The sequence below is a fragment of the Lepus europaeus genome, chromosome 12 (assembly GCF_033115175.1).
Source record: "Lepus europaeus isolate LE1 chromosome 12, mLepTim1.pri, whole genome shotgun sequence".
Classification (NCBI taxonomy): domain Eukaryota; kingdom Metazoa; phylum Chordata; class Mammalia; order Lagomorpha; family Leporidae; genus Lepus; species Lepus europaeus.
The window spans coordinates 38,338,654-38,364,159 of NC_084838.1; the positions used below are offsets into that span (position 1 = coordinate 38,338,654).

Here is a 25,506-nt window from a genome sequence, read left to right on the forward strand (position 1 = left end):
CTTCCTTCTCAGTACATGTGTTGAATATAGGAGTTTGCTAATTGCATGTGTTTCACTTCCTCCTTCCTTGCTGTTAATTTATGGGACTGTGGACTGGGAAAATAAAGTGGGACACCTTAGGTTGTTTTCACCAACGCGGAGCGGATTCTCCTGTGCTCCCAGGAAGACAGGGGTTCAATTTGTTGTTTGCTTTAATTTGGTTTTTGAAAAATGATTGTTCCAGTGCTGTGTAGTAATGGTCCCCTGCTAATACTACTGCCTATTAGCTTTTCAAAAGTTAAAGCTTAGAGAAATGCATTATGATAGTTATGTAAAAGTAATAAACTTTTGTCATTTATTAGCTTTCACAATTTTCCCTGTGCCATCTCTGTGTGATTGTTGAAAGTTTGGGAAGAGTTAGATACTTGTTTTGTAGCTCAAAAGATAGTAAGTCTTGGCGTGTCAGCACTGTCCACTGTTTGGACCTCAGCTTTCCAGGATCAGGTTCTTGATTTTTTTCCCCCCTACCTCTTTCGTTAACATACTCAAAGTTGACCAAAGCTTTTTTTTTTTTTTTTTAAATTAAACCAGCGTTATCAAGTTGACAATTTATATACCATGGGATTCACTCATTAGCTCAATTCAGTGATTTTTATTATAGGGTTGTGCAGCCCTCACCACAATCACAATTTTAGAACATTTCTTCCATCACCAAAAGATCATTGTGCCCATTCAGGTCTGCATGTTGCATGGCTTCAAAGGCCACAATCCTATTCCTTTTTCTAAGAGCCTCGGCCCTGCTCTACACTTGCTAAATTCAGAGAACTTTGCTTGCAAGACATGAAAGCCAAGGAAACAGATTTGTCTTTGGTTCAGTGATAGAACTGTTGTCAAAGACTGGGAAGTCCTAATCTTAGGGGGCTGGGGATGAAGAGGGCAGCAGTGAGGAGCGTAGTGCCATCAGTATCTCTTGATTATTCCTGCCTCATTAGTGGGTTCAGTGATCTGTTGGTGAGTGAATCATCTCTTCCCCTGCACTGATCAGAACTTATGTGTACTTCGTTGAGTGCACAATCAAATCGTTTCATAGATTTGGCTACCTTGTAGTCTTTGCCAGGGGCAAAGGTGGTGGGGGGAGATTTATTTATTTGAAAGATAGAGTTACAGAGTAGGAGAGACAGAGATCTTCCATCTGCTGGTTCACTCCCCAAATGGCCACAGTGGCCAGGGCTGAGCCAGACTGAAGGCTTCATCTGGGCCTCCCATGTGGGTGGCAGGGACCCAAGCATTTACCATCTTCCTTTGTGCTTCCCCAGGCCATTAGCAAGAGCTAGATCAGAAGTGAAGCAGCCAGGATGCAAAATGGCGCCCATATGGGATGCTGACTTTGCAGATGGCAGCTTAACCTGCTACACCACAATGCTGGCCCCAATCCCTGTGGTTTTTAGAGGGAATTCTTCGGTTTTTCCTTCCAAATCTTCTAAAATAACTTTTATCTCAAATTTGAAGTTATGTTTATTTAGCTCCAATTTTAATCATAGCATTTAAATAAATTTAATACTATCTGATTACTTTCCGAGAGATTAATATTTGCCATTACGGAAGCTGTGAGAATATTTTCAGAATGTTTGTACTTTTAGGTTGTTTGGATTTGACCTCTTCATTTTATAGTTGCCCAGAGTTGGATCTGGAGAAGGAAGAACTTCCTGGAGGTTTCAACTCATCTGGTTTTTGTTTTTCCTCTTTTACATTTGGCTATGATGTGGGTGCTTTTGATCAGTCAGTGTGCTGCTAGTAATAGTGAACACTTTTTTTAATGGGCTGTTTGGGCCTTTGAACAATTTATTTTATAGAAAGTACTTTATTTAATGTTTAATACAGGCCTAAAAAGGTTGTGTGGCTACACAGCCTCTACATTCTCAGAGCAATGTAAATGAATGAAGAAGGAAGCTATCATCAGAAGCAATTTTAGAGGAAACAAGTTCTGAACAATGTCTTGTCCTAAGCCCCCTATTATTTTTAACACAGTAACAGGTAATGGTTACTACAGTCTCCAAGGAAGGTTAAATTGTTGGTTATATTATGGTTATCAAAACCAGGGGAAGGCACATTAAAAAAAGAGGGATCCTAAAATAGTGATATTGGTACTTAAAAGATTAAACTGTTCGCTGAAAACTTTAGTCTTGTGAGGCTATTGTTTTCATTTTTGCTGGGTGGATCAATCATAAGCTATATGCAAATAAGCATTAAAAATGAGAAGTTCTGGGAGCTGCAGATTTAATGCTGTCTCGGCATTTCCATGGCAGCACTTTTCAAATATAGTTTGTATCCTGAGAGAAGGCTGAAGTTACCAAATCTTTATACTATGCACTAGAAAAAAAAATGTAAGGTTGTGCCAGTTTTCAGGTGTAGTGTAACCTTAGTTACATTTAGTGATTGTAACTGAGGGAGAATTAGTAAAAAGTAATACCTAAAACATTTTATGAAGAAATAAGTTGATTTAAAGCTATTTTAGATATTTAAAAATAGATCTTGTGGAATAGTTAATTATTAATCAAATTAGATTATAAAGAAGAATGTTACTTTATTATTATTATTTGAGAGAAGATAGAGATAAGACTCCTATCCTACTGGTTCACTCTCCCACGTCCCCACAACTTCACTGAAGCAGTAAATGTTACCCAAGCCAGGAGCTAAGTACTCAACCCATTCTTCTGTGTAAATGGTAATAACTCAGTCACATGAATAACCACCCTGCCTCCCAGGGTCTGCATTAGCAGGAAGTTGGAATCCAGAGCTGGGTATTGAACCCAGGTACTTATTTTGTGGGTTGAATATGAACCTTGGAGTCCAATAGACTCAGGCTCAAATATGATTTTTGACTTTTCTTTCTCTTTCTGTCTTATTTATTTACATTTATTTGAAAGTCAGAAGGAGAGAAAGAAAGAGATAACTCCATCCTCTGGTTCACTCCCCCAGATGGCTGCAGTGGCCAGGGCAGGGTCAGGCTGAAGCCAGGAACCAGGAGCTGGTTTGGGGTCTCCCACATGGGTAGCACTTGGGCCATCTTCTACTGCTTTTCCTAGGCCGTTAGCAGAGAGCTGGATCAGAAGTGCAATAGCTTGGACATGAACTGACGCCTGGTGCGCATATGGGATGCCAGGGTCGCACGTGGTGGCTTTACCTGCTGCACACAACGCTGGCCCCCTGATTTTGATATTTCTAAGCTATGTGACTTTAAGAAAATCAGTTAAACCTGATATGAGATGTTTAACGATCAGAGTGCCCAGTTTGGTTCCTGGCACAAAATTAGCTATTACCAGATTGAGATGTTAAAAACTGCTGTAAATGCTTAAATAAAAAGTCTTGGTTTTTATTTTTTATTTTTTTAAAAGATTTATATTATTTGAAAGGCACAGTTCGAGAGAGAGGGAGAAAGATCTTCACTGGTTCACTTCCCAGATGGCCCCACCTGCCAGGCTGAAGCCGGGAGCCAGGAGCTTCCATCTGAGTCTCTCACATGGGTGCAGGGGCCCAAGAACTTGGACCACCTTCTGCTGCTTTCCTAGGCATATTAAAGGGGGGCTGGATCAGAAGCAGAACAGCCCACATGGGATACCAGCGTTGTGGGTGGTGGTTTAACCTGCTATCCCCAGTGCCAGCCCTAGTTTTGTTTGATAATCAAGTTAGAAGTCAGAATTCTGGAGAAGAAACTTTCCTTGTATGTGCTACAATAATTGTTATTCTGGTTGAAAACATATATCGTTTTTTTTCTGTTGTGTGTGACAAGTGACCACATGTGAATTTGCTTAAAACACAAATGTATTTTCTCACAGTTTCCTTGAATCAGGCATCCTGGTATAGGCTAACAGCTGGTCACTCTGATCAGAATCTTATGTAGTTATAGCTGTGATTTAATAAGACTGGGTGTGTCCTTTTCCATGCTCACTGGTTGTTGATAAATTGTGTTTTATTTTATTTTATTTTATTTTATTTTTTTGACAGGCAGAGTGGATAGTGAGAGAGACAGAGAGAAAAGTCTTCCTTTTTGCCATTGGTTCACCTTCCAATGGCCATTGCGGCCAGCGCATCATGCTGATCCAAAGCCAGGAGCCAGGTGCTTCTCCTGGTCTCCCATGCGGGTGCAGGGCCCAAGGACTTGGGCCATCCTCCACTGCCTTCCCGGGCCATAGCAGAGAGCTGGCCTGGAAGAGGGGCAACCGGGATAGAATCCGGCACCCCAACTGGGACTAGAACCCGGTGTGCCGGCGCCGCAGGTGGAGGATTAGCCTGTTAAGCCACGGTGCCGGCCAAATTGTGTTTCTTAAGATTACAATGAGGAGCTAGAATGTGATTATTGAGGCCCCCTGTTTTCTTGGTAGCTGTCAACTGGAGACTATTCTCAGGACTCTTAAGGCGTGGCTATGTCTTCTGGTGGTGCAGCAATTTTGTCTCAAGGGTTGGCAGGTTATCTTCAGGAAGGATGGCTTCTCCTTTAGGATCCTTTTCTGAATGAGTCAGTCCTACCCATGACAACCTCCATCTTGATCAACTTAAAATCAGCCTATTTGTGATTTCATCATGGGAATGAAGTCCATCATATTCACAGGGAGGGCTTGTATGGCAGGTATATACTAGAGGAGGAAACCCTGGGGAACATGTTAGGTAGGTAGTCTGCCTTCCCCCACTACCCCGTCTCCCAGATGTGTGTGATTTTATCTCACCCAGTGAGAATATACCTGATTTTGATAAAGCCCATCTACTGTTTAGTCCCAGACTTATTTTAACTACAAGACTTAGCTTTTCACCATTGTCTGATTTGTCTTCTCTTTTTTATAAGCAAATGGAGCGCTGACCAAAAGAAACTCTTTTTTGGTCCTTTTGTGGGTAGGAGAGTATATGCTAGAAATTGATTAACTTCTGGCCACAGGGGCTAGGGTTGTCAGGTTTGAATTTATTTATGACCAAAATTTTATATTTTCAAAGGAACAAAGACTGAAGGAGAGGAAACATTTACCCTTTGATTTTTTTTCTTCCAACCCCCTACTTGTACTGCTGATTTGTAAGACTGCTTTGGGCATTATGTAGTTGGAGACAGATGGCCTTTTTTAAACCACTCTACAAAGGTTACTTACTGTGTAAATTAAAAATGTAAGAGGATTGCAGAAAGATTATTGAACCTACATACAGGAACACAGACCATTTTGAGAGAGAATTGCTTTAACAAACGATAAAAACACTCCTTAGTTTGAGTTGAATCAGGAATGTGATCCACAGCTGTTTCTAGGAAATCTTGCCTTAATCTTACCCTCAGACAGAGTCAGGCTCTTACTTGTGTATGATTTTTGGTCTGTCTGGCAGCATTTGAATATTATGCTGCAGCTCAGGGACGGAGTCCATGTTTTATCTGTCTTTACTCACATAACTTTGTCTTGTAGGAGACGATCAGTAAATATTCCTTTATTCAGTGCATACTTCTTTAATAGTAAAGATTATTAGCACACACTTATTTGCAGTAGAGAGATAAAAACATTTTATATAGCATCCTGGTGAATTCTAAAGTGCTTTGCTTTTTATTCCTAGGAGGGTCTTTGGGGAGGTACTTTTACCAATAGCATGGTTAGCTATTTACCAAGCTCATGAAAAACCAGTAACAAAAAATCATAAAGGGCTTAGGAAAGTTATTTCAGCAGGGATATAAACACAGTTAACATTCAACTTCATAATGTGTTTTCTGCCTTCCTCTCTGGCAGTTTCCTTTCTGTCCAGTTATACTGAATATTTTGTTGTTTCTTGTCTACACTATTGTCTTTTGACAGTTAACGTTTCCACAGCATCTAGTGTCTACTCTATGAAAGTATTTATATTGTATGGTGACTTTTTAATAGCATATACTTCCTTTAAAAAAAAAGAGAAGAAACGATTATTTATTTATTTGAAAGGCAGAGTTACAGAGAGGCAGAGAGAACGAGAGAGTGTGAGGTCTTTCCCCTGCTTCATTCTCCAAATGGCCGCAACAGCCAGAGCTGGGTCAATCCAAAGCCAGGAGCCTCTTCTGAGTCTCCCACATGGGTGCAGGGGCCTAAGTGCTTGGGCCATCTTGTACTGCTTTCCAGTCCATAGTGGAGAGCTGGATCAGAAGTGAAGCAGCCAGGTCTCCACCTGGCACCCACAAAGGGATGCCAGCACTGCAGCTGGCAGCTTTACCAACTATGCCACAGTGCAGGCCCCAACATGTACTTCTTGAAGGTGGGAAAGCATGCCTTTTCTTTTTGCTTTAATGCCTACCATTGAATTTTTTTATTTTATTTTTTATTTTTATTTTTGACAGGCAGAGTGGATAGTGAGAGAGAGAGAGAGACAGAGAGAAAGGTCTTCCTTTTTGCCGTTGGTTCACTCTCCAATGGCTGCTGTGGCCGGCTCATCGGGGGCAACCGGGATAGAATCCAGCACCCCAACTGGGACTAGAACCCGGTGTGCCGGCGCCGCAAGGCGGAGGATTAGCCTATTAAGCCACGGCGCCAGCCCTACCATTGAATTTACACTTAGATGTTAAGATTGAATAAATGAATGGGCAGTGAAACATTTAAAACAAGATAGTATTCAAGTATATGATTTTTAGTGTAGGGACAAGCTGATCCTGAAACCTCAATTTCCAAGGAGGATTCACTGTCACAACACAGTGATGTTTATGATTTATTAAGTGCCAGAAATTAAGTATATTTACATATTTGTTGAAGGGGATTAAGTTACAATCAACACAAGCATTTAAAGCATGCAATCGTTTACTTTTGGATTTAAGATTTTGTCCTTTATTCTTTAGGACTGTTGCCAGCTTTGTGTTGATTAGAGCTCAGATCTCCATGGCCAAACATAAGATTACTATATATCATATGGTGTACAGTCATATGTATGATAGTTGCAGAAGTTTTACTACAGATATTGTTAAGTCTCTCTTCTTTCTTTGCATAATAATTTGGAAGGCTAACTGAAAAATAGAATAAGGGAACGTATTAATCTTAGTCCAGGTAAACACTCACCATTCTGTGTCTGACACACATGATTTTACCTTGAGTTTTTTTTTTTTATTTATTTATTTTTTTTTTTTTGACAGGCAGAGTGGACAGTGAGAGAGAGACAGAGAGAAAGGTCTTCCTTTTGCCTTGGTTCACCCTCCAATGGCCGCCGCGGTAGGCGCGCTGCGGCCGACGCACCGCGCTGTTCCGATGGCAGGAGCCAGTGCTTCTCCTGGTCTCCCATGAGGTGCAGGGCCCAAGCACTTGGGCCATCCTCCACTGCACTCCCTGGCCACAGCAGAAAGCTGGCCTGGAAGAGGGGCAACCGGGACAGGATCGGTGCCCCGACCGGGACTAGAACCCGGCGTGCCGGCGCCGCAAGGCGGAGGATTAGCCTAGTGAGCTGCAGTGCCGGCCAATACCTTGAGTTTTCTTAATGTGAAGTCCTTCAGGATTTTAGAATAAACACCTATAGGAAAATTGGCAGTGGATGTTTTTGGGGAACAGGGAGGACTTGGTGTTCTTGAGCTGTGCTGATTTGCTTAACAAGGTTTTTGTAACAGTCAATCCATTGCCAGAGGCAGCCTTTGCCATTCTTATGTTTTGATGTTTAAAATTATTGTTTACTTTCTTTCCAGTCTCGGCTAGCAAAATCACCAAATAGCTAGGAAACCCAACTATCCATCACAGGCATGATTCTCCACATTGGTGCAGCTAGCCATGAACTATCCTTTTCTTCTCCCTCTTTTTCCCAGATATCTCCCGGGGCCAATTCAGCACCTCTACCTGGCCATCCTAACAAGGTGATTTGTGAAAGGGTGAGACTTCAGAGCCTGTTCCCTCTCCTCCCAAGTGATCAGAACACTACCGTTCAAGAGGATGCTCACTTCAAAGCTTTCTTCCAGGTTCTTATATATTTCCCTTTCCCTACATAGGGCTGAAAACCACAGATAGATTCTAGGGAAGCTTGCAAGAAATTCTCAGTATCTTCTTATTTTCTGTTATATGTAGGAATAAGTTCTTCTTAGAGGATTTCTTTAATGTAACTTTTCCAGCCAGCTTTTTTGAAGAACGTTTGTCTTCTCTTGAGCTACTGTTAATTATTTGACCAGTTAATAATGTTCTTATTGTTTGACCTTTTTGATCTTAATCATTTGTCTTAATAATCCAGGTTCTGTAAGAAAGTAGAAAATGTCATAGAATATGTGAACTTGTGAAGGAAAGGAAAAATGGAAACATAAGATTTTTAAAAGTCATCCTTGCTTATTTACTTAGTGCCCAGAATTTTATAATGTGTATTTCTGAGAGAGAACATGGTTACTTTGCCTTTTATGACTTTTGGTACCTTTGGTTAAAATGTGATTTGAAAATTTTTCTTTAAGATTGATTGATTTATTTGAAAGTTACAGAGAGTGATATCTTCCATCTCCAGATAGCCGCAACAGCTAGCAGTTGGCTAAAGCCTAGAGCCAGGAGCTTCATCTGGGTCTCCCACATGGGTGGCAGGGGCCCAGGTACTTGGGCCATCCTCCACTGCTTTCCCAGGCACATTAGCAGGGACCTGGATTGGAAGTGGAGCAGCCTGGACTGGAACCAGGGCCCATATGGGATGCTGGTGTTGCAGGGGGCCGCTTTACCCACTACGCCACAGTGCTGGCCCCATGATTTTAACGTTTTTAAAAATACAGAACAAGAAAATTAAGTATAAATGACTTAAACCATTATTAGGCTATTAATAATATTCCTGGGATCTGCTCACATAAATCATGGGCTACTAGACTTTCAGTGCATATTCCTAGGGAAGCTTGTTTTGGTACTGGATGACACTGTTAACAGAAAAGAAACCAAATGGCATAACTGCTTCTCTGTGGTGGGCTTAGGGGGCCAAGTCATTTATTTATACATGTATGCACCTGATAGTTGCTAACCAAGGCTGGGACTTGAGGGTAGAGACAGTTCATTTTCTTTCTGTGTAGGGCTGACAGGTTGGGAGCTGGAACTAGTTTGGGGGGAAAAAAAAAAAAATGCTTGTGACACATTTTAAGTTGGAGATAGGAAATTTCTGGGAACAAGCCATGTAAATGATCCAGGATTGTTCAATCTGACGGGTATTCCTTTTTGAAATTTGTGCTAAGTTATCTGTTTTCCATGATTTTTTTAAAAAGATTTATTTATTGAAATAGTGACGGGGAGAATTCTTCCATCCTCAGATTCACTCTCCAAATGGCCATGACAGCTGGGTCTGTGTTAGGCCAAAGCCAGGAGCCAGGAGCTAAGCTTGGTCTCCCATGAGTGCCAGACACCCAGGTACTTAGGCTATCTTCTGCTGGCTTCCTAGGCTAATAGAAAACTGCATCAGAAATGGAGCAGGGCCGGCGCTGTGGTGTAGTGGGTAAAGCTACCAGTTGCAGTGCTGGCATCCATATGGGCGCCGGTTTGAGACCTGGCTGCTAAACCTCCGATCCAGCTCTCTGCTGTGGCCTGAGAAAGCAGTGGAATATGGCCCAAGTCCTTAGGCCCCTGCACCCATGTTGGAGACCTGGAAGAAGCTTCTGGTTCCTGGCTTTGGATGGGCCCAGCTCTGGCTGTTGCGGCTGTTTGTGGAGTGAACCAACGAATGGAAGCTTGCACTCTCTCTCTCTGCCCCTACCTCTCTCTAACTCTGCTTTTCATATAAATTTTAAAAAAAATAATAAAAAGCAGCCAGGACTCCAAAAAGGCACTTCAGTATGGGATGCAGGCATCACAAGCAGCAGCTTAACCATCTGTAGCACAGTGCTGGCCTCTTGTTTTTAAATTCGGAGAATAAACCTAGGTATGGTTGTTATTTCTAGGTAAGGAAATAGGCTCAGAAAATCTCACTGAGATGCCCATTCACATCCAGTTATCATTGGCAGAGCAGGGACCAAAATCCAACTGAGGCTGTATCCTGTCTACTGTTTCTACTATCTTTAGATGCATCAACAGGTATAGTGTAAACATAGTGTAAGTATGTGTTGAGGCATAGATATCAGTATTGAATTAAATGACACTGATTACCATTTTTGATTATGGCTAAAGTAGCTTGATATTTAGATAACTGATAGATTAGGAAAGATACCTTTACTGCTGGCACCAGTAAACATTTTTTTGGACACTTTGTGTGTTCTCTAGATTGCCTTTGATTCTTCAGACATTAACTCAACATTTAATTTAAACTTAGAGAACAGCTGCCAAATGCAATAAATTTAAACAGGTGTTTTGAAAATAGAATTCTGATAGAGCCAGTTGCCTTCAGGTGTTGCAGAAAGTGAAAGGTGTTAAATTTGTATTTGCAGTCTTAATTCTTTCCTTTAACTTGAACCAAGACCTTTAGTATATTTTACTTCTAAGGGAGACCAGAGGTTTTCTTTGCTCAGCTACTATCCTGCCACTGTTCTCTGTGAAGTACATAATTGATACTTGGAACTAATTCTGATAATAAAATTGGGTGTAATTTGTTTGTTCCAGTTATGCTTCCCTTAGATAAAAACTTAGTTACCACATGAAAAGGAAAGCGTATCCAGCCTTCTCCTGTCCTTACAAAGTTACTCCCTTAAAGCCTTAGCTTTCTTTTTCTTGGCTTTCCTCCAAGTACCCACCCTCTCACCTCTCTACTTTTCCTTTACTTCAAAATAATTCACTTTAAACAGACTTACCTGCCTCTTCCATTTTTTTTTCTTAAGGCACCCTTTCTACTTCGTTATCTTAGATAAAACTCTTCTCTTTTTCTGAGGACATGACTTCTCCAGCAGCCTTCTCTAGGGGTAAGGAAATCGTTTTTTTCCCCCTCACTCCAAGAATGGGGTTGAGTGTGTGCCTAGTAATTAGGGTGGTCATGGAGAACAAGGGAAGTGCTGGTACTCTCCTGAGCCCCCCCCCCCCTTTTTTTTGAATGAAAAGCTCATCTTTTTTTTTTTTTTTAGCTTTTCTTCGTGTGTGTGTGTGTGTGTGTGTATGTATGTTAGTCACCTCCGTTATTTATCACTGTCCTTGTTTATTAAGAACTCTACTTTGATCCTGCTTTGTTAGATTTTTGCTGTACAACTACTAGTCCAGATTTTTTAATTGCAAAAAATTGTCTTTTACATTTTGCCTGATTTGACTTTTTAAAAAGATTTATTTAGACTCTTTAAATTATGAAGTATTTCATATATCCAAGTTACAAAGTATAGAGCAGATACATACAATAAATCACCATCCAGTTTAAGAAATTAACTATTAGTGATACTTATGAAGCTTCCATAAGACTCTTCATACAATATCCACCTGTTGCCATACCTATGCCTCAGGTAAACATCTGTGATTAGTATCTTTTTGCTTTTTTGTATGGTTTTACCACAGAGGATATTCTTGGATGCTTGGATGCTGTACTGTTCTATTTTGCTTGTTTCTGAACTTACTATAAGTGGTATACTTTCTGTACTTTTGAGATTCATCTATTTTAATGTATGTCCCTCTTTGCTTGATTCATTTTGCTGCTTTAGTATTCCAGTATTTGAGCATATAAACTCTTGTTTATCCTCTTTCTTTTTGATTGATATTTGGGTAAACTTTTTTATGATTACTATAATGCTGCTGACCGTTGCATCTGTTGCCTATTACTCATTTAATTGATAATTTAATGTTCTATAATTCTCTATTTTTAATGGTTTCAAGTCTGTGCCTCAAATTTAAAAATTTTAATTGATCAGTGTAGACATCTTTGTTTATAGATTAAAATTATTATAGTTACGAGTACTTGAGTAAAAAATCTAGTACTGTGCTGGAATTAAATATGGTGGTTGAAAACTGTTATATCACCAAGTTAACTTTTTTTTTTAATTTAATTTTATTTTATTTTATTTTTATTTTTGACAGGCAGAGTGGACAGTGAGAGAGAGAGACAGAAAAGTCTTCCTCTGCCGTTGGTTCACTCTCCAATGGCCGCCGCGGCCTGCGCACCGCGTTGATCCGAAGGCAGGAGCCAGGTGCCTATCCTGGTCTCTCATGGGGTGCAGGGCCCAAGCACTTGCAAGTTAACTTTTTATGAACTGGTGATATTTGGTGCAATTAAAAATTGGGAAAAGTCTAGACCATATACATTATTAATGTGTTATTCAGAGACAGCCATGTGGGCTTTTCTAGACTTACGGAGGCAGCTTATGTATTCCTGTGGATTAGCAGTTATAGCCTGTGATAGTCACAAAGTATTTTCACACAGTATTAGATCCTAATCATTATGGAGGGATTGCAATTTTAAATTACACACTGGAATCCTATTCCAGGTACTCACTGCACAGAGGACTTATTTTCTTTGGGTTTTCATGGGGAAAAGCACAAACTTACATCATGGCAAAAAGCAAAATTCTGATTGCTTTTGTTTGCTTATTGGTAGCTGTTGAAAACACATTATACAAGCCCTCTTTTCCCTCATCTCTACAAATACAGTAACATTCCAAGAGGATGTTTGCTTTGTCTGGTTGAGAAATTGGATTTATCCTGAAATCTTCTTGAGCCCAGGTCTGTTAGCGCTGTTACACTGCTTCTCAGCCTTTTGGCTAAGATCAAGTGTAGAGCTGTGTACATCAAAAATTGAAAGTCATGTAAGGCCAGCGCCGCAGCTCAATAGGCTAATCCTTCACCTGCGGCGCCGGCACACCAGGTTCTAGTCCCGGTTGGGGCGCCAGATTCTGTCCCGGTTGCCCCTCTTCCAGGCCAGCTCTCTGCTGTGGCCCGGGAGTGCAGTGGAGGATGGCCCAGGTTCTTGGGCCCTGCACCCACATGGGAGACCAGGAGAAGCACCTGGCTCCTGGCTTTCGATCAGCGTGGTGTGCCGGCCGCAGCGACCATTGGAGGGTGAACCAACGACAGAAAGGAAGACCTTTCTCACTGTCCACTCTGCCTGTAAAAAAAAAAAAAAAAAAAAAAAAAAGTCATGTAAGACAAGACTATGTACACTGCATACGTAGTTCAAGAGTAGTATATTCAACAATCGGTTCAATTTCACTAAGGAAAACATTTTACATATATGTGAGAATGGTTTAAAGATTTGAGCTTGTTGGGGCGCCGGATTCTGTCCCGGTTGCCCCTCTTCCTGGCCCTCTCTGCTATGGCCCAGGAGTGCAGTGGAGGATGGCCCAAGTGCTTGGGCCATGCACCCCATGGGAGACCAGGAGAAGCACGAGGCTCCTGCCTTCGGATCAGCGCAGTGCGCCGGCCGCAGCGCGCCAGCCGCGGTGGCCATTGGAGAATGAACCAATGGCAAAGGAAGACCTTTCTCTCTGTCTCTCTCTCTCTCACTGTCCACTCTGCCTGTCAAAAATAAAATAAAAATAAATAAAAATATATTGTTGACTATTGATATAAAAAAAAAGATTTGAGCTTGTGGAGAATTAAATGAGGTAATGTATAGAGATCATTTTGTGAATTATATTGTATGATCCCCAAATATAAAATTACTGATTTTCTGCTTTTCCCTGCTTAAATTTTTCCCTTACCAAAAAATAAATAAATAAATAAATAATCTGTCTTGATTATTCTTTACTAGCAAGTCTAAGGGAAAGGTTGTCTGTCCTTTTTGATGATAGAGAGAACCAGGTTGCAGGGGCAGGGGTGTGGATACCACATTCCTTCTCTGTTTACCCCTTGCTTCTTGGTGAAGTAACTTCTTGGGGCTCACTCATGGTGAAGTCAGGTGTGTATTAGTCATCATTTTAATAGGACTTGGAACTCTTCTGTTTTGGGCAAAATTTATCAGTACAGCATCTCCCATTACCCCCACATTTCCTGATATACTCATATACCTGAGATAGATTACAAGTATTAAATAAGTTTTTTTTCCTATAGCATATAATGACTTCTGAATTGCTTTGGTGAAATCATGGAGAACACTTAGGCCAATCTCCAGGGTTGTTTTCACTTCTAATGATGTTTTGGTTGCACAGTGGCTTGGTGTTAATAGAAGTGTAATCTTTAAGTCATTTTATCAGAGGCTTAATGATAAGTGTTAAACATCCCTACTTCCCTCCTTTTGTAACCCCAGCCCACCTTGGCTCTCTTGATCCCTAAGTCTGTGCCAGTGTTCTATACTGCAGTATCTGTATAATGTTCTGTACCAGTAGAAATAGGACTTGGAGGTTGTTATCATCTGATATTTTGAAGTCAGCCTGCTGGCACACAATCAACAAGAAAAGGAAGGATAGTTTCTCCCCTAGAGAACCCAAAGCATAAATTTTTCTTTTGTGGTAATTTATCTTTAGGAACTTATGCTAAGAGTTCCTGATCTCTTGGTTCATTGGTTCTCAAAATTTGGTACTGGCTAAGCAACATCAAGCATGGGCTGGAATCATATTAGAAATGCTGGTTTGTGAGCCTCTGTCCAGACTTTCTGAATTAGAGATTGAGGGGAAGACCAGCAGTCTGGTGTTGAGGCATGCAAAAGTTTGAGAACTGCTGGCCTGTGTTTTGGATTATCCCTTCATATTCGACTTTGCATTCATTTCTGTCAAGAGTCCTAGAGGTTGTATGGTTCTGAGTGAGTTTTTATATTAGTTTATAAACATACAGATTTGTGGACAAAATTTGAATCTAAAACTTGATGTGAAGAGTGATCTTGGGTTTGAATCCTCCTGGAAGAAATTCCTTCTCTATTCAAAATTGCAACATTTTCCTTGTTAACTCTGTGCCATTGGGATGGCTTTTTCTGGTCTTCCCTTCATTGTATGTATACTGTTAAGGAAATTTTGACTGCATGCGGGGGAGAGGGGGTGCCCTCAGTGATAGGATTTACCTTTTGTTCCTTCAGAGAGAATCTAAAACTAAAAACAAGCCTGGTTTTCAGTATTCCTCCATGTTTTGGGGTCCTTGCTAATTTCCCAGTTTTCCTGAGTTCAGCAGTACATTTAGAAAGTATGTTTTGTTAATAAATTATTTCTGTATCTTTTTGTTAGGATTTTCACATTTAGTCTGTTATTTTTTTTCACAACCCAGGTTTTTGGTGTTACTTTATCAAATTATAATTGTTATGTTCTGTTTTGTAACTGTAATGCCAGCCCCCTTCTAGGTTAATTAAAAAATTAAAAGAAATTAATTTGCAAGTTAGAGATCTTACATCTCTACTGGTTCACTCCCCAGAATGCCCACAATAGCTGAAGCCTGAAGCCTGGAACTCAGGTTTTCCATGTGAGTGGCAGGGACCTAAGCACTTGAGCCATCGTCTTACTTACTGGCTCCCAGAGTGCGTATTAGCAGTGGAGCTGGAACTCGAACCTGGGTACTCAATTATGGGATGTGGGCTTTCCAAGCAGTGTTCTAACCCCTGCTTCAGACTCCTACCCCATTTTTAGATCAGAAGCAATAAATATTTTTAGGAATATTGTTTACTGTTTGTTACCAGCTGTAGGGATAGCCTGTTTCTAGTGTTTATGTAGAGTTCATGTATGAGTTTGTCAGTTCTTGGTGTTTCTACTGTATAATTTTGTTATTCAGAATGTCTAAGTTTCTATGATTATTGACTGATTTGCTTATTAAAATCAAGGGATAAGAATAAGTGTACTAAATTAAAAAGATTTTTGTTAAAGTTTTTTATTTGAAAGAGTTACAGAGAGAGAGAGAAAGAAAGAGATCTTCTATCCACTTGGTTCACTCCCCAAGTGGCTGCAACATACAGAGCTGAAACAGGACAAAGCCAGGAATCAGGAATTCCATCTGGATCTCCCATGTGGATGACGGACCCAGGCCCTCAGGCTATCTTCTCCTATTTTCTCAGGAACATTAGCAGGGAGCTGGACCGGAAGTGGAGTGGCTGGGACTCAAATTGGCACCCATAAGGGATGCCAACATAACAGGTGGTGCCTTAATCTACTGTGCCACAATGCTGGTCCCACTTTTAAAAGGTTTTAAAGATATATTTAAGGGGCCAGTGCCATGGCACAGTGGGTTAATCCTCTGCCTGCAATGCTGGCATCCCATATGGGCACCGGTTCTAGTCCCGGCTGCTCCTCTTCCGATCCAGCTCTCTGCCGTGGCCTGGGAAGGCAGTAGAGGATGGCCTGGGTGCTTGAGCCCCTGCACCCACGTTGGGGACCAGGAGGGAGCTCCTGGCTCCTTGCTTCGGATCAGCGTCGCTCCGGCCATTGCGGCCATTTAGGGAGGGGGCCAACGGAGGGAAGATCTTTCCCTCTGTCTCTCCCTCTCACTATCTGTGACTCTACCTCTCAAATAAATAAATAAAATCTTAAAAAAAAAAAAAGATATATTTGAGAGGCAAAGCTCCCTGCTTCTGGTTCAATCCCCATTTGTCTTCAGTGGGACAAGGCTGGGAGCTGAGAACGCAATCTGAGTCTCCCACATGAGTTGCGTATCCAGCACAGATACCATGGGATACTGGGCAAAATGCCAACCCCCAAGTGTAATTTAAAAACAAACAAAAAAACCATTAAATCCAGGAAGAAAATAAGGTTGGTATGTTGATAGAGTTACAAAAGCATACCATATTTGTATATGCCTTTGAAAACAATTTTCTATTGTAATTATAACGACAACTGAATTATAATATTAAATATAAAAGGGAAATGACATGGTTTTTTGAATATCTCTTGTAAATAATTTTGGAATGATCAAGTGGAACTATTAAGCAATTTGTTGTATTTCTGTCAGTTTAAAGAAAAATAATTCTGTTTTATGTGCTTTTCTAACAATATAGTATGTAGCCCTATATGTTCTTTTTGCTAATGTTTTGAGATGATTTTTGTGATAGCAGCAGGTCTCAATTATTTTGAACCACGAAGTGCATTAATGCCCAAATAATGGGAACTTTCAGGAGTATTAGGAGTAGAGACAGGAGCAGCTCCAGTAGAAAACAGAGCCTCAGGGCTGGCACCGTGGCTCACTTGGTTAATCCTCTGCCTGCGGCACCGGCATCCCATATGGGCGCCGGGTCTAGTCCTGGTTGCTCCTCTTCCAGTCTAGCTCTCTGCTATGGCCCGGGAGGGCAGTGGAAGATGGCCCAAGTGCTTAGGCCCCTGCACCCACGTAGGAGACCAGGAGGAGGCACCTGGCTCCTGGCTTCGGATTGGGGTAGCGGGCCATTTGGGGGGTGAACCAATGGATGGAAGACCTTTCTTTCTGTCTCTCTCTCACTGTCTAACTCTGTCAAATAAATAAATAAAGCCTTATCTGATGTTCAGCTAATTGATAATTTTGACAGTTTTGGTGAAGCTCAATTGGGAAATTGAGTTGGATGGAGAATTTTGGAGAGTAAGTAGTGGCAATTAAGTGATCGGTGTCAAGTTTACATTTAGTAACACCAAGCTGTAATCCTTGAAAATTTGAGGAGTACTCCCAACCTGAGACATGCTAGTTAAGAACTGATGTTCTCCATCAGTTTACTGTTTCTTATTTATTTATTTATTTTATTTTTAAATTTTTTTGACAGAGTGGACAGTGAGAGAGAGAGACAGAAAGAAAGGTCTTCCTTTTTGCCGTTGGTGCACCCTCCAATGGCCGCCGCAGCCGGCGCGCCGCGGCCGGCGCACCGCGCTGATCCGATAGCAGGAGCCAGGTGCTTCTCCTGGTCTCCCATGGGGTGCAGGGCCCAAGAACCTGGGCCATCCTCCACTGCACTCCCTGGCCACAGCAGAGAGCTGGCCTGGAAGAGGGGCAACCGGGACAGGATGGGTGCCCCGACCGGAACTAGAACCCGGTGTGCCAGCGCCGCAAGGCGGAGGATTAGCCTAGTGAGCTGCGGCGCCGGCCAGTTTACTGTTTCTTTATCTGTTTTTTTTTTTTTTTTTAAATCTCATTTTATACATATAGCCCTTATTAAAGAAGATATAAAGTAAAGGCCTAAAGTATGGTTTATAATCAAGTTGTGGGCCTACTCAGGAGGAGGGCCTGCCTCTAAGATGAAATTTCACCCAACAGGTGACAGTTAATGCCTAAAAGAGTAGCTGACAGCTGATCAGAAAGCTGTGGAATTCCTCAGGTGGACTGGGAAGTGTCAAAGAGCTATATAAAACGTTATTGCACTACTCTGTATTGTTACCTAATGTATTTTATGATGAGTTTTGAAAACTTAGTTAATTTTTCATTTGATTCATTTATCTCCTGTTCATCTCCTTTCCCCTAACCCCATTCCAGCATTTTTAAGAAAGATTTTTAATTTGGATTGTGTGTGTGTGTGTGTGTGTAAATATCTATTAGGCTAAATATATTTAAACACCTTTGCATGTGCATTAATATGAAATCCTGAAAAGGTCTTAATCTCTTGATTGATTTTATTGCATTGGCAGAGTGAAGATAGTCCAAGTCCCAAGAGACAGCGCCTCTCTCATTCAGTCTTTGATTATACATCAGCATCACCAGCTCCCTCACCACCAATGCGACCATGGGAGATGACATCAAATAGGCAGCCCCCTTCAGTTCGACCAAGCCAACATCACTTCTCAGGGGAACGATGCAACACACCTGCACGCAACAGAAGAAGGTTAGTTGATTGCAACTTCTTAAAATTTTCTTCCATTGATAGGTTTGTCAGTATTTCTTAATGTCAGGAAACATTTTTCTGTAGGCATTTCATTAATACATCAACACATGTGTATGCATACATTCACAAAAACATTTCAAGTTGTTTGAGTTCCTGTACTAGGTCATAAGAGTTCATTTAGCTTGTAATTGACAGGTGAAGAAATTGTAAAGGGCTATCATGATTTACCTGGAATCAACTCATGCTATTATATATGAATTCAACTATCTTATGGTTTAAGACGTGCTAGCCTGGATACTTATTACTATTTTGTAGTTGATATCTGTAATGAAACTAATGAAACATAAGTATCTTAGAAGTGAGCTTTTTCTTTTCTTTCTTTTTTTAAGATTTATTAATTAGTTTATTTGAGAGGCAGAGGGTGGTCACCTGCCAGCCAGGAAGAGGTCACTCTCCAGAAACCACAGTGCTGGAATCTTCATCTCAGATTTCTAGATACCAGAGCTTGGAGAAAATAAGTTTTTGTTTAAGCTGTTATATTAAGACTAATACAGAAGAGATCTTAAAACACCATTTTGTGTTCCATATAGGACAAAATAAATCTCTGAACTATTCAGTGGAGACATTTTATTGCTATTGCTATCAAATATAATTAAGAATGAGGAAATAATGGTTGGTTTTTTTTTTTTTTCTTTTTAATTTTTTTTGTTGTTTCACAGTTACAGCCTGAGTACTGCTCTAGTTTTTCCATTTTATGGTGAACTCTGTCCTGCATTCAAAGAATAAGAAATACATGCCCAATTCCTAGGTTAAAACAGAACACATTGGTCCCTCAAGAGCCCCCCTGGGGGCAGACATTTGGCTTAATGGTTGACTCCCACATCCATGTGAAAGTACCTGGGTCCCAGCCCTGCTCCTGATTTCAGTTTTCTGTTGGTAAAGGCCTTGGAAGGCAGCATGTGAAGCCTCAAGTGGTTGAGGTTCCTGCTACTCATGTGAGAGACCTGGATGGGGTTTCTGTCTCCTGGCTGTGGCCCCGCCCAGTCCTGACTGTTGTGGGTATCTGGGGAGTGAACCAGCAAATGGGAGCACTCCATGTCTCTCTGCTTTCTGAATTAATTTTTTTATTAAAGACTTATTTATTTATTTATTTGAAAGGCAGAATCACAGAGAAGCAGAGGCTGAGAGAGAGAGAAAAAGGTCTTCCATCCACTGATTCACTCCCCAGGTGGCTGCAACGGCTGGAGCTGCACTGATCCAAAGCCAGGAGCCTCTTTTGGGTCTCCCATGTGGGTGCAGGGGCCCAAAGACTTGGACCATCTTCTGCTGCTTTCCCAGGCCACAGCAGAGAGCTGAATCAGAAGTGGAGCAGCCAGGACTCAAACAGGTGCCCATATGAGATGCTGACACCATAGACTGGGGCTTTAACCCCCTGTGCCACAGTGCCGACCCCTTGAATTAATTTTTTAAAAGTCCCACCCCCGGGGACCCTGTAGACAGTGGCCTTTTGCACTATGCCACAACACTGGCACCCTGCCATTTTATTTTTAAATCAGTTTTCCTCTTTTGAGTTACAGTTTTTTATTATGGTGCCACAAATAATGTAGGTTGGAAAAATGTTGATCTTGGGGTAGGTGTTGTGGCACCATTGCCTGTTAAGCCATTGCTTGTCACTTGGGATGCTGGCATCCTTATCAGAGTGCCAGTTCAAGTCCCATGTACTCTCCTTGGAATCCAAAGTCCTGCTAATGTGCTTGGGTCTCCCATCTGATGGTTCACTCCCCAATTGGCCACAACAGCTGGAGCTGCACCGATCCAAAGCCAGTAGCCAGGAGCTTCTTCCGGGTCTCCCACGCGGGTGCTGTGGCCCAAGGACTTGGGCCATATTCTGCTGCTTTCCCGGGCCATAGCAGAGAGCTGGATTGGAAGTGGAGCAAGTGGAAGTGGGCAGTGGAAGCTGGCCCAAGTACTTGGACTCCTGCCACCCATGTCAGAGGTCAGGGTGGAGTTCCTGGGTCCTGAATTTGACCTGGTCCAGCCTTGGTTGTTGTAGCCCTTTGGGGACTGAATTAGCAAATGAAATGTTGATTTCCCCCTCACATCTTTGTTGTGCTTTTCAAATCAGTAAATACATATTTAAAAAATAAAATTGTTGTAGAACTCTTGAGAAGGTGCAGGTTGTTTGCATAGTCTCAAGACCACTCCCACATATTTGGTAATTACAAAAGGAAGGATAATAGTTTTGTAGTGGTGGGTCCTGGCAGACATTGCTTTAACCCCAAGATTAGTTTTTAAAATACTGGGGCTGGTGCTGTGGCACAGTGGGCTAATAAGCCTCCGCTTGCAGCGCTGGCATCCCATATGGGCACCAGTACATATCCTGGCTGCTTCTCCTCTTCTTTTTTTTTAAATTAATTTATCTATTCGAAAGTTAGAGTTACACAGAGAGAAAAGGAGAGATGGTGGGGGGAGGGGGTCTCCCATCTGATGGTTCACTCCCCAATTGGCCATAACAGCTGGAGCTGCACCGATCCGAAGCCAGTAGCCAGGAGCTTCTTCAGAGTCTCCCACGCGGGTGCTGTGGCCCAAGGACTTGGGCCATATTCTGCCGCTTTCCTGGGCCATAGCAGAGAGCTGGATTGGAAGTGGAGCAGCCAGGACTTGAACTGTCATCCATATGGGATGCTGGCACTGCAGGCGGTGGCTTTACCCACTACACCACAGCGCTGGCCCTTGCTCCTCTTCTGATCCAGCTCTCTGCTATGGCCTAGAAAAGCAGTAGAAGATGGCTCAAGTACTTGGGCCCCTCCATCCACATGGGAGACCTGGAAGAAGCTCCTGGCTCCTGACTTCAGATTGGCCCAGCTCTGGCCCTTGCGGCCATTTGGAGAATGAACCAGCAGGTGGAAGATCTCTCTCTGTCTCTCCCTCTCTGTAACTCTGCCTCTCAAAAGAAACAAATATTTTTTTTAAAAAATTAACTGATTTATTTAAAAGGCAGAATAGCAGAGATATTTTCTATCCTTTCACTCTCCAAATGCTTACATCAGCCGAGGCTGAAGCCAAGAGCCAGGAACACCCTTTGGGTCTCCTACATGGATGACTGGAACCGGAGTACTTGGGCCGTCATCCACTGCCTTCCTAGGTGTATTAACAGGAAGCTGAATTGGGAGCAGAGGAGCCAGGATTCTTAACTGGCACTCTGATTTGAGATGCAGACATCCCAAGCCCTGGCCCATCCCAAATGATCAAAGTTAATATCATAGTGATGTCTGTCCATATTGTGTACCGCTTCATATGTCATGCTAAAAATGACCCATCACCTCTCTGATATCCTTGCCAATAATGTATGACTTCGGACAGATTATGAGAAAACAGATAAACTCAGGATGAAGGGTATTCTGCAGAGTGAATGACTAATGTCTTCAAGTAAAGACTCAAACTTTGTCATAAATATGTAATAGAGTACTGCCTTGGGTTCTAAAACAGTGAAGTGACAGAGGTAGAATAACTGGTAAAGTCTAAAGACATTTCGTAGTTTAATAGTATTATATCAAAAGTTATTTATTTTGGGGGATTTGTTTATTTATTAGTCAGAGGAAGAGACAGAAAGATCTTCCATCACTCTCCAGATGGCTGCCATGACCTGGTCTGGGCCAGGCCAAAGAAAGCCAAGAGCCAGGAGCTTCATCTTGTGTCTCTTAGATGGGTGACAGGAGCCTAAGGATTTGAGACATCTTCACTGCTTTTCACAGGGCATTAGCAAGGAGCTGGATCAAAGTGGAGCAGCTAAGACACGAATTGGCGTCCATATGGGGTGCAGCTGGCAAATATATCTGCTCTACACTACTATGCCAGCCCCTCAAAATGTTTTTCTTAATTTTGATAATTGTTCTGTTATGGAAAATAATAAGTGGAAGAAGCTGGAACTATGCTGGAATTATTTCACAGTAAAAAGTTTTCAAGGTGGGCCGGCGCCGCAACTCAATAGGCTAATCCTCCGCCTGTGGTGCCGGCACACCAGGTTCTAGTCCCGGTCGGGGCGCCGGATTCTGTCCCGGTTGCCCCTCTTCCAGGCCAGCTCTCTGCTGTGGCCCGGGAGTGCAGTGGAGGGTGGCCCAATTCCTTGGGCCCTGCACCCTCATGGGAGACCAGGAAAAGCACCTGGCTCCTGGCTTCAGATCAGCGCAGTGCGCCGGCCGCACCGCGCCGGCCACGGTGGCCATTGGAGGGTGAGCCAACGGCAAAAGAAAGACCTTTCTCTCTGTCTCTCGCTCTCTCACTGTCCACTCTGCCTGTCAAAAAAAAATTGTTTTTTTTCAAGGTGATGAATGAAATACAATATGCAGATTTTGAAGCAGAAGTGCAAAAAGAATTATACTAAAAATAAAGAGGGAGAAAAACTTAATGGAGCAAGAACTTGGGGGATGGTATAAGGAAAACTACTCTGTGCCTTTTATTTTCTTGAGAGTGGAATTTGGAGTGGAAAGAAACAGTTATAGAGGTGCAGAATTAAGATTGAAAAAGAGGTGACCTGTCTCAGAAGTTGCTAAGATGGCTTTCACAGCTGTGCCTACAAGGATGTTTGACCTTCTTTGTCCAGTGTGGAGTGCATTTTAATGAGGTCTCCTGCTTTTTCAAATTGCTTTTGTGCTGAATCATTGTTAAAAGCAGTGGAGGTGAATTGTGGAAGTGTAGAGAAGTAGAAAAATGACAGTTAAACCACAGTAATAAAATTTTTGTTAAATTATATAGAGACTAGTGCAGAATAAAAATGGTTTGCTTCAGTAAGCACCTTTTGGCTAAGAATTCTGTTTGTTCACTCCCTAAATGCTGCAACTGCTGAGGCTGGGCTAGGCTGAAGCCAGGAGCCAGAAACTCAATCCACGTCTCCTATAAGGGTGGCAGGGATCCAACTACTTACATCCCCTGATGCTTCCAGGATCTGTATCAGCAGAAGTTGGAATCAGGAATGAAGCCTGGACTTGAACCCTGGGCACTCTGGTATGGGAAGCAGGCATCATCAGCAACATCTTAACAAGCATCCAGCCCCATAATATGCATTTTCTGTGAAGTTTTAGAAAACTGCTTATTTTTATTTATTTTTTAAAAGATTTATTTATTTGAAAGGCAGAGTTAGAAAAAGAGAGATGAGAGAGAGAGAGAGAGATCTTCCATCTGCTGGTTCACTCCCCAAATGGCTACAGCGACTAGGGCTGGGCCAGGCCAAAGTTGGGAGCCAGGAGCTTTTATTGGGTCTCCCATGTAGTACAGGGGCCCAGGCACTTGGGCCTGCCTTCCCGGCTTTGCCAGGCACATTAGCAGGGAGCTGGATCAGAAGAGACTTGAACCAGTACCCATATGGGATGCCAGAGCTGCAGGCCATGGCTTAACCCACTGTACTGCAGTGGCAGCCCCTATTTTTATTTATTTTGAAAAGGTAAAGTGTCAAGGGGAGAGAGAGAGAGAGAGGGATTGATCTTCCATCTTTTGGTTCACTTCCAAAATGCCTGCCATAAGCCAGGGCTGGAGCAGGACAAAGCCACAAATGTCAACATTTACTGCAATTGCTGTTACATTTGTAGTTAGCAAATTATGTTTTTTGGTTGTTTCATTTGTTTTCTATTCTAATTAAATATATGTATATGAGAGGCAGAGACATAGATAAAGAGCTCTCATCTACCGGCTCACTCCCCAGATACCCACAATGGCCAGAGCTGGGTTGAAAACCCCTCAGTTCAGGTCTCCCATGTCAGTGGTAGGAACCCAGTTACTTGAGCCATCACTCTTCCAGGGTCTGGATTAGCAGGAAGCTAGAGTCAAGCATTGATGCCAGATACTCCAAAGCAGGGCACAGGCCTTTTACCCAGCATCTTAAATGCTGGGCCAAATATCTGCCCATATTTTCAGTTTTTATTTATTTTAAAATGTTTATTTTCATCCTATTGAAAGAATACATGCAAGAGATCTTCTATCTGCTAATTAACTCCCCAAATGCCCCCAATAGCTAGGAGCCAAGATCTCCATTCAGGACTTCCATGTGGGTGGCAGGGCCCCAAGCACTTGAGCTGGCATCTGCTACCTTTCAGGATGAATTAGAAAGAAGCTGTATCGGGCTGGCACCTGCATGGGAGACCAGGACGAAGCACCTGGCTCCTGGCTTTGGATCGGTGCAGCATGCCGGCCGTAGCGGCCACTTGGGGTTGAACCAGTGGAAAAAAGAAGACCTCTCTCTCTCTCACTGTCTAACTCTACCTGTCAAAAAAAAAAAAAAAAAAAAAGAAGAAGAAGAAGAAGAAGAAGGAAGCTGTATCAGAAGCTGAGAAACTGGGGAGTTGATCTGCACTCTGATAAGGGGATGCAGGCATCCTAAGTGCGGCCTAATGCACTGCCCTGTACACACAATGCCTGCCCTGTTTAATTTATTAAGTGGGCATGTAAGACTCGTGTCTTCTGTTTGCCTTATCCAAATAGATAAACACAAAGTGCCTGTTATGTATATGAAGAATACTGACAAGATTTATGTATAAAGTTTACTATGTTCATAAAGGCCGAGGAGAAAAATAATAGATTAAATGATATGAAATTGCTGAGACTTCTTTTTTAACTTGCAAACAGGATGATTTCATATTAAAAAAGCAGACTGTGATTAGCTGTTCATTTTTAAGTACTTTCAAAGCTAAATACCAGTTTTTTTCTGTTATTTTGTATCTATATATCATGCTTAAATTTCTAAATTTTTTTTAACATTGACTTATTTATTTGAAAGAGAGAGAAAGATATCTTCCATCTGCTAGTTCATTCCCTCAAAGGCCGTGACAGCCAGAGAGAGGGTAAGCCAGGCTGAAGCTAGGAGCTTCTTCTGGGTCTCTAAGATGGGTGCAGATGTCCAAAGATCTGGGCCATCTTTGGCTGCTTTCCCAGGTGCATTAACAGGGAGTTGGATTGAGAGTGGAGCAGATGGGGCTGGAATCGGCATACACCACAGTACAGGTCCCACTTTTTTTTAGAGCTGATGGGAAACCA

The 25,506-nt window shown here is 42.1% G+C and overlaps 1 protein-coding gene, 1 long non-coding RNA gene and 1 pseudogene across 4 annotated transcripts in view; 2 read left to right on the forward strand and 1 right to left on the reverse strand.

Moving 5' to 3' along the window:
* RNF38 (ring finger protein 38) overlaps positions 1-25,506 on the forward strand; it is a 142,986-nt gene that overhangs the window by 89,242 nt on the left and 28,238 nt on the right. For 2 of the 3 annotated variants that reach the window (XM_062207961.1, XM_062207963.1), the window contains one exon: positions 18,287-18,480. In XM_062207961.1, the coding sequence (XP_062063945.1) occupies positions 18,287-18,480 (194 nt within the window). Of the gene's footprint in view, positions 1-7,750; positions 7,901-18,286; positions 18,481-25,506 lie in introns of all 3 variants that reach the window. The other variant, XM_062207960.1, reaches the window with a different exon arrangement.
* Positions 12,534-12,685, forward strand: LOC133772128 (U2 spliceosomal RNA; annotated as a pseudogene).
* Positions 18,371-25,506, reverse strand: part of LOC133771718 (uncharacterized) — a 93,105-nt gene continuing 85,969 nt past the window's right edge. Inside the window, exon 3 of the long non-coding RNA XR_009867614.1 lies at positions 18,371-18,461. This is a non-coding gene — a long non-coding RNA (uncharacterized LOC133771718). The remainder of the gene's footprint in view (positions 18,462-25,506) is intronic.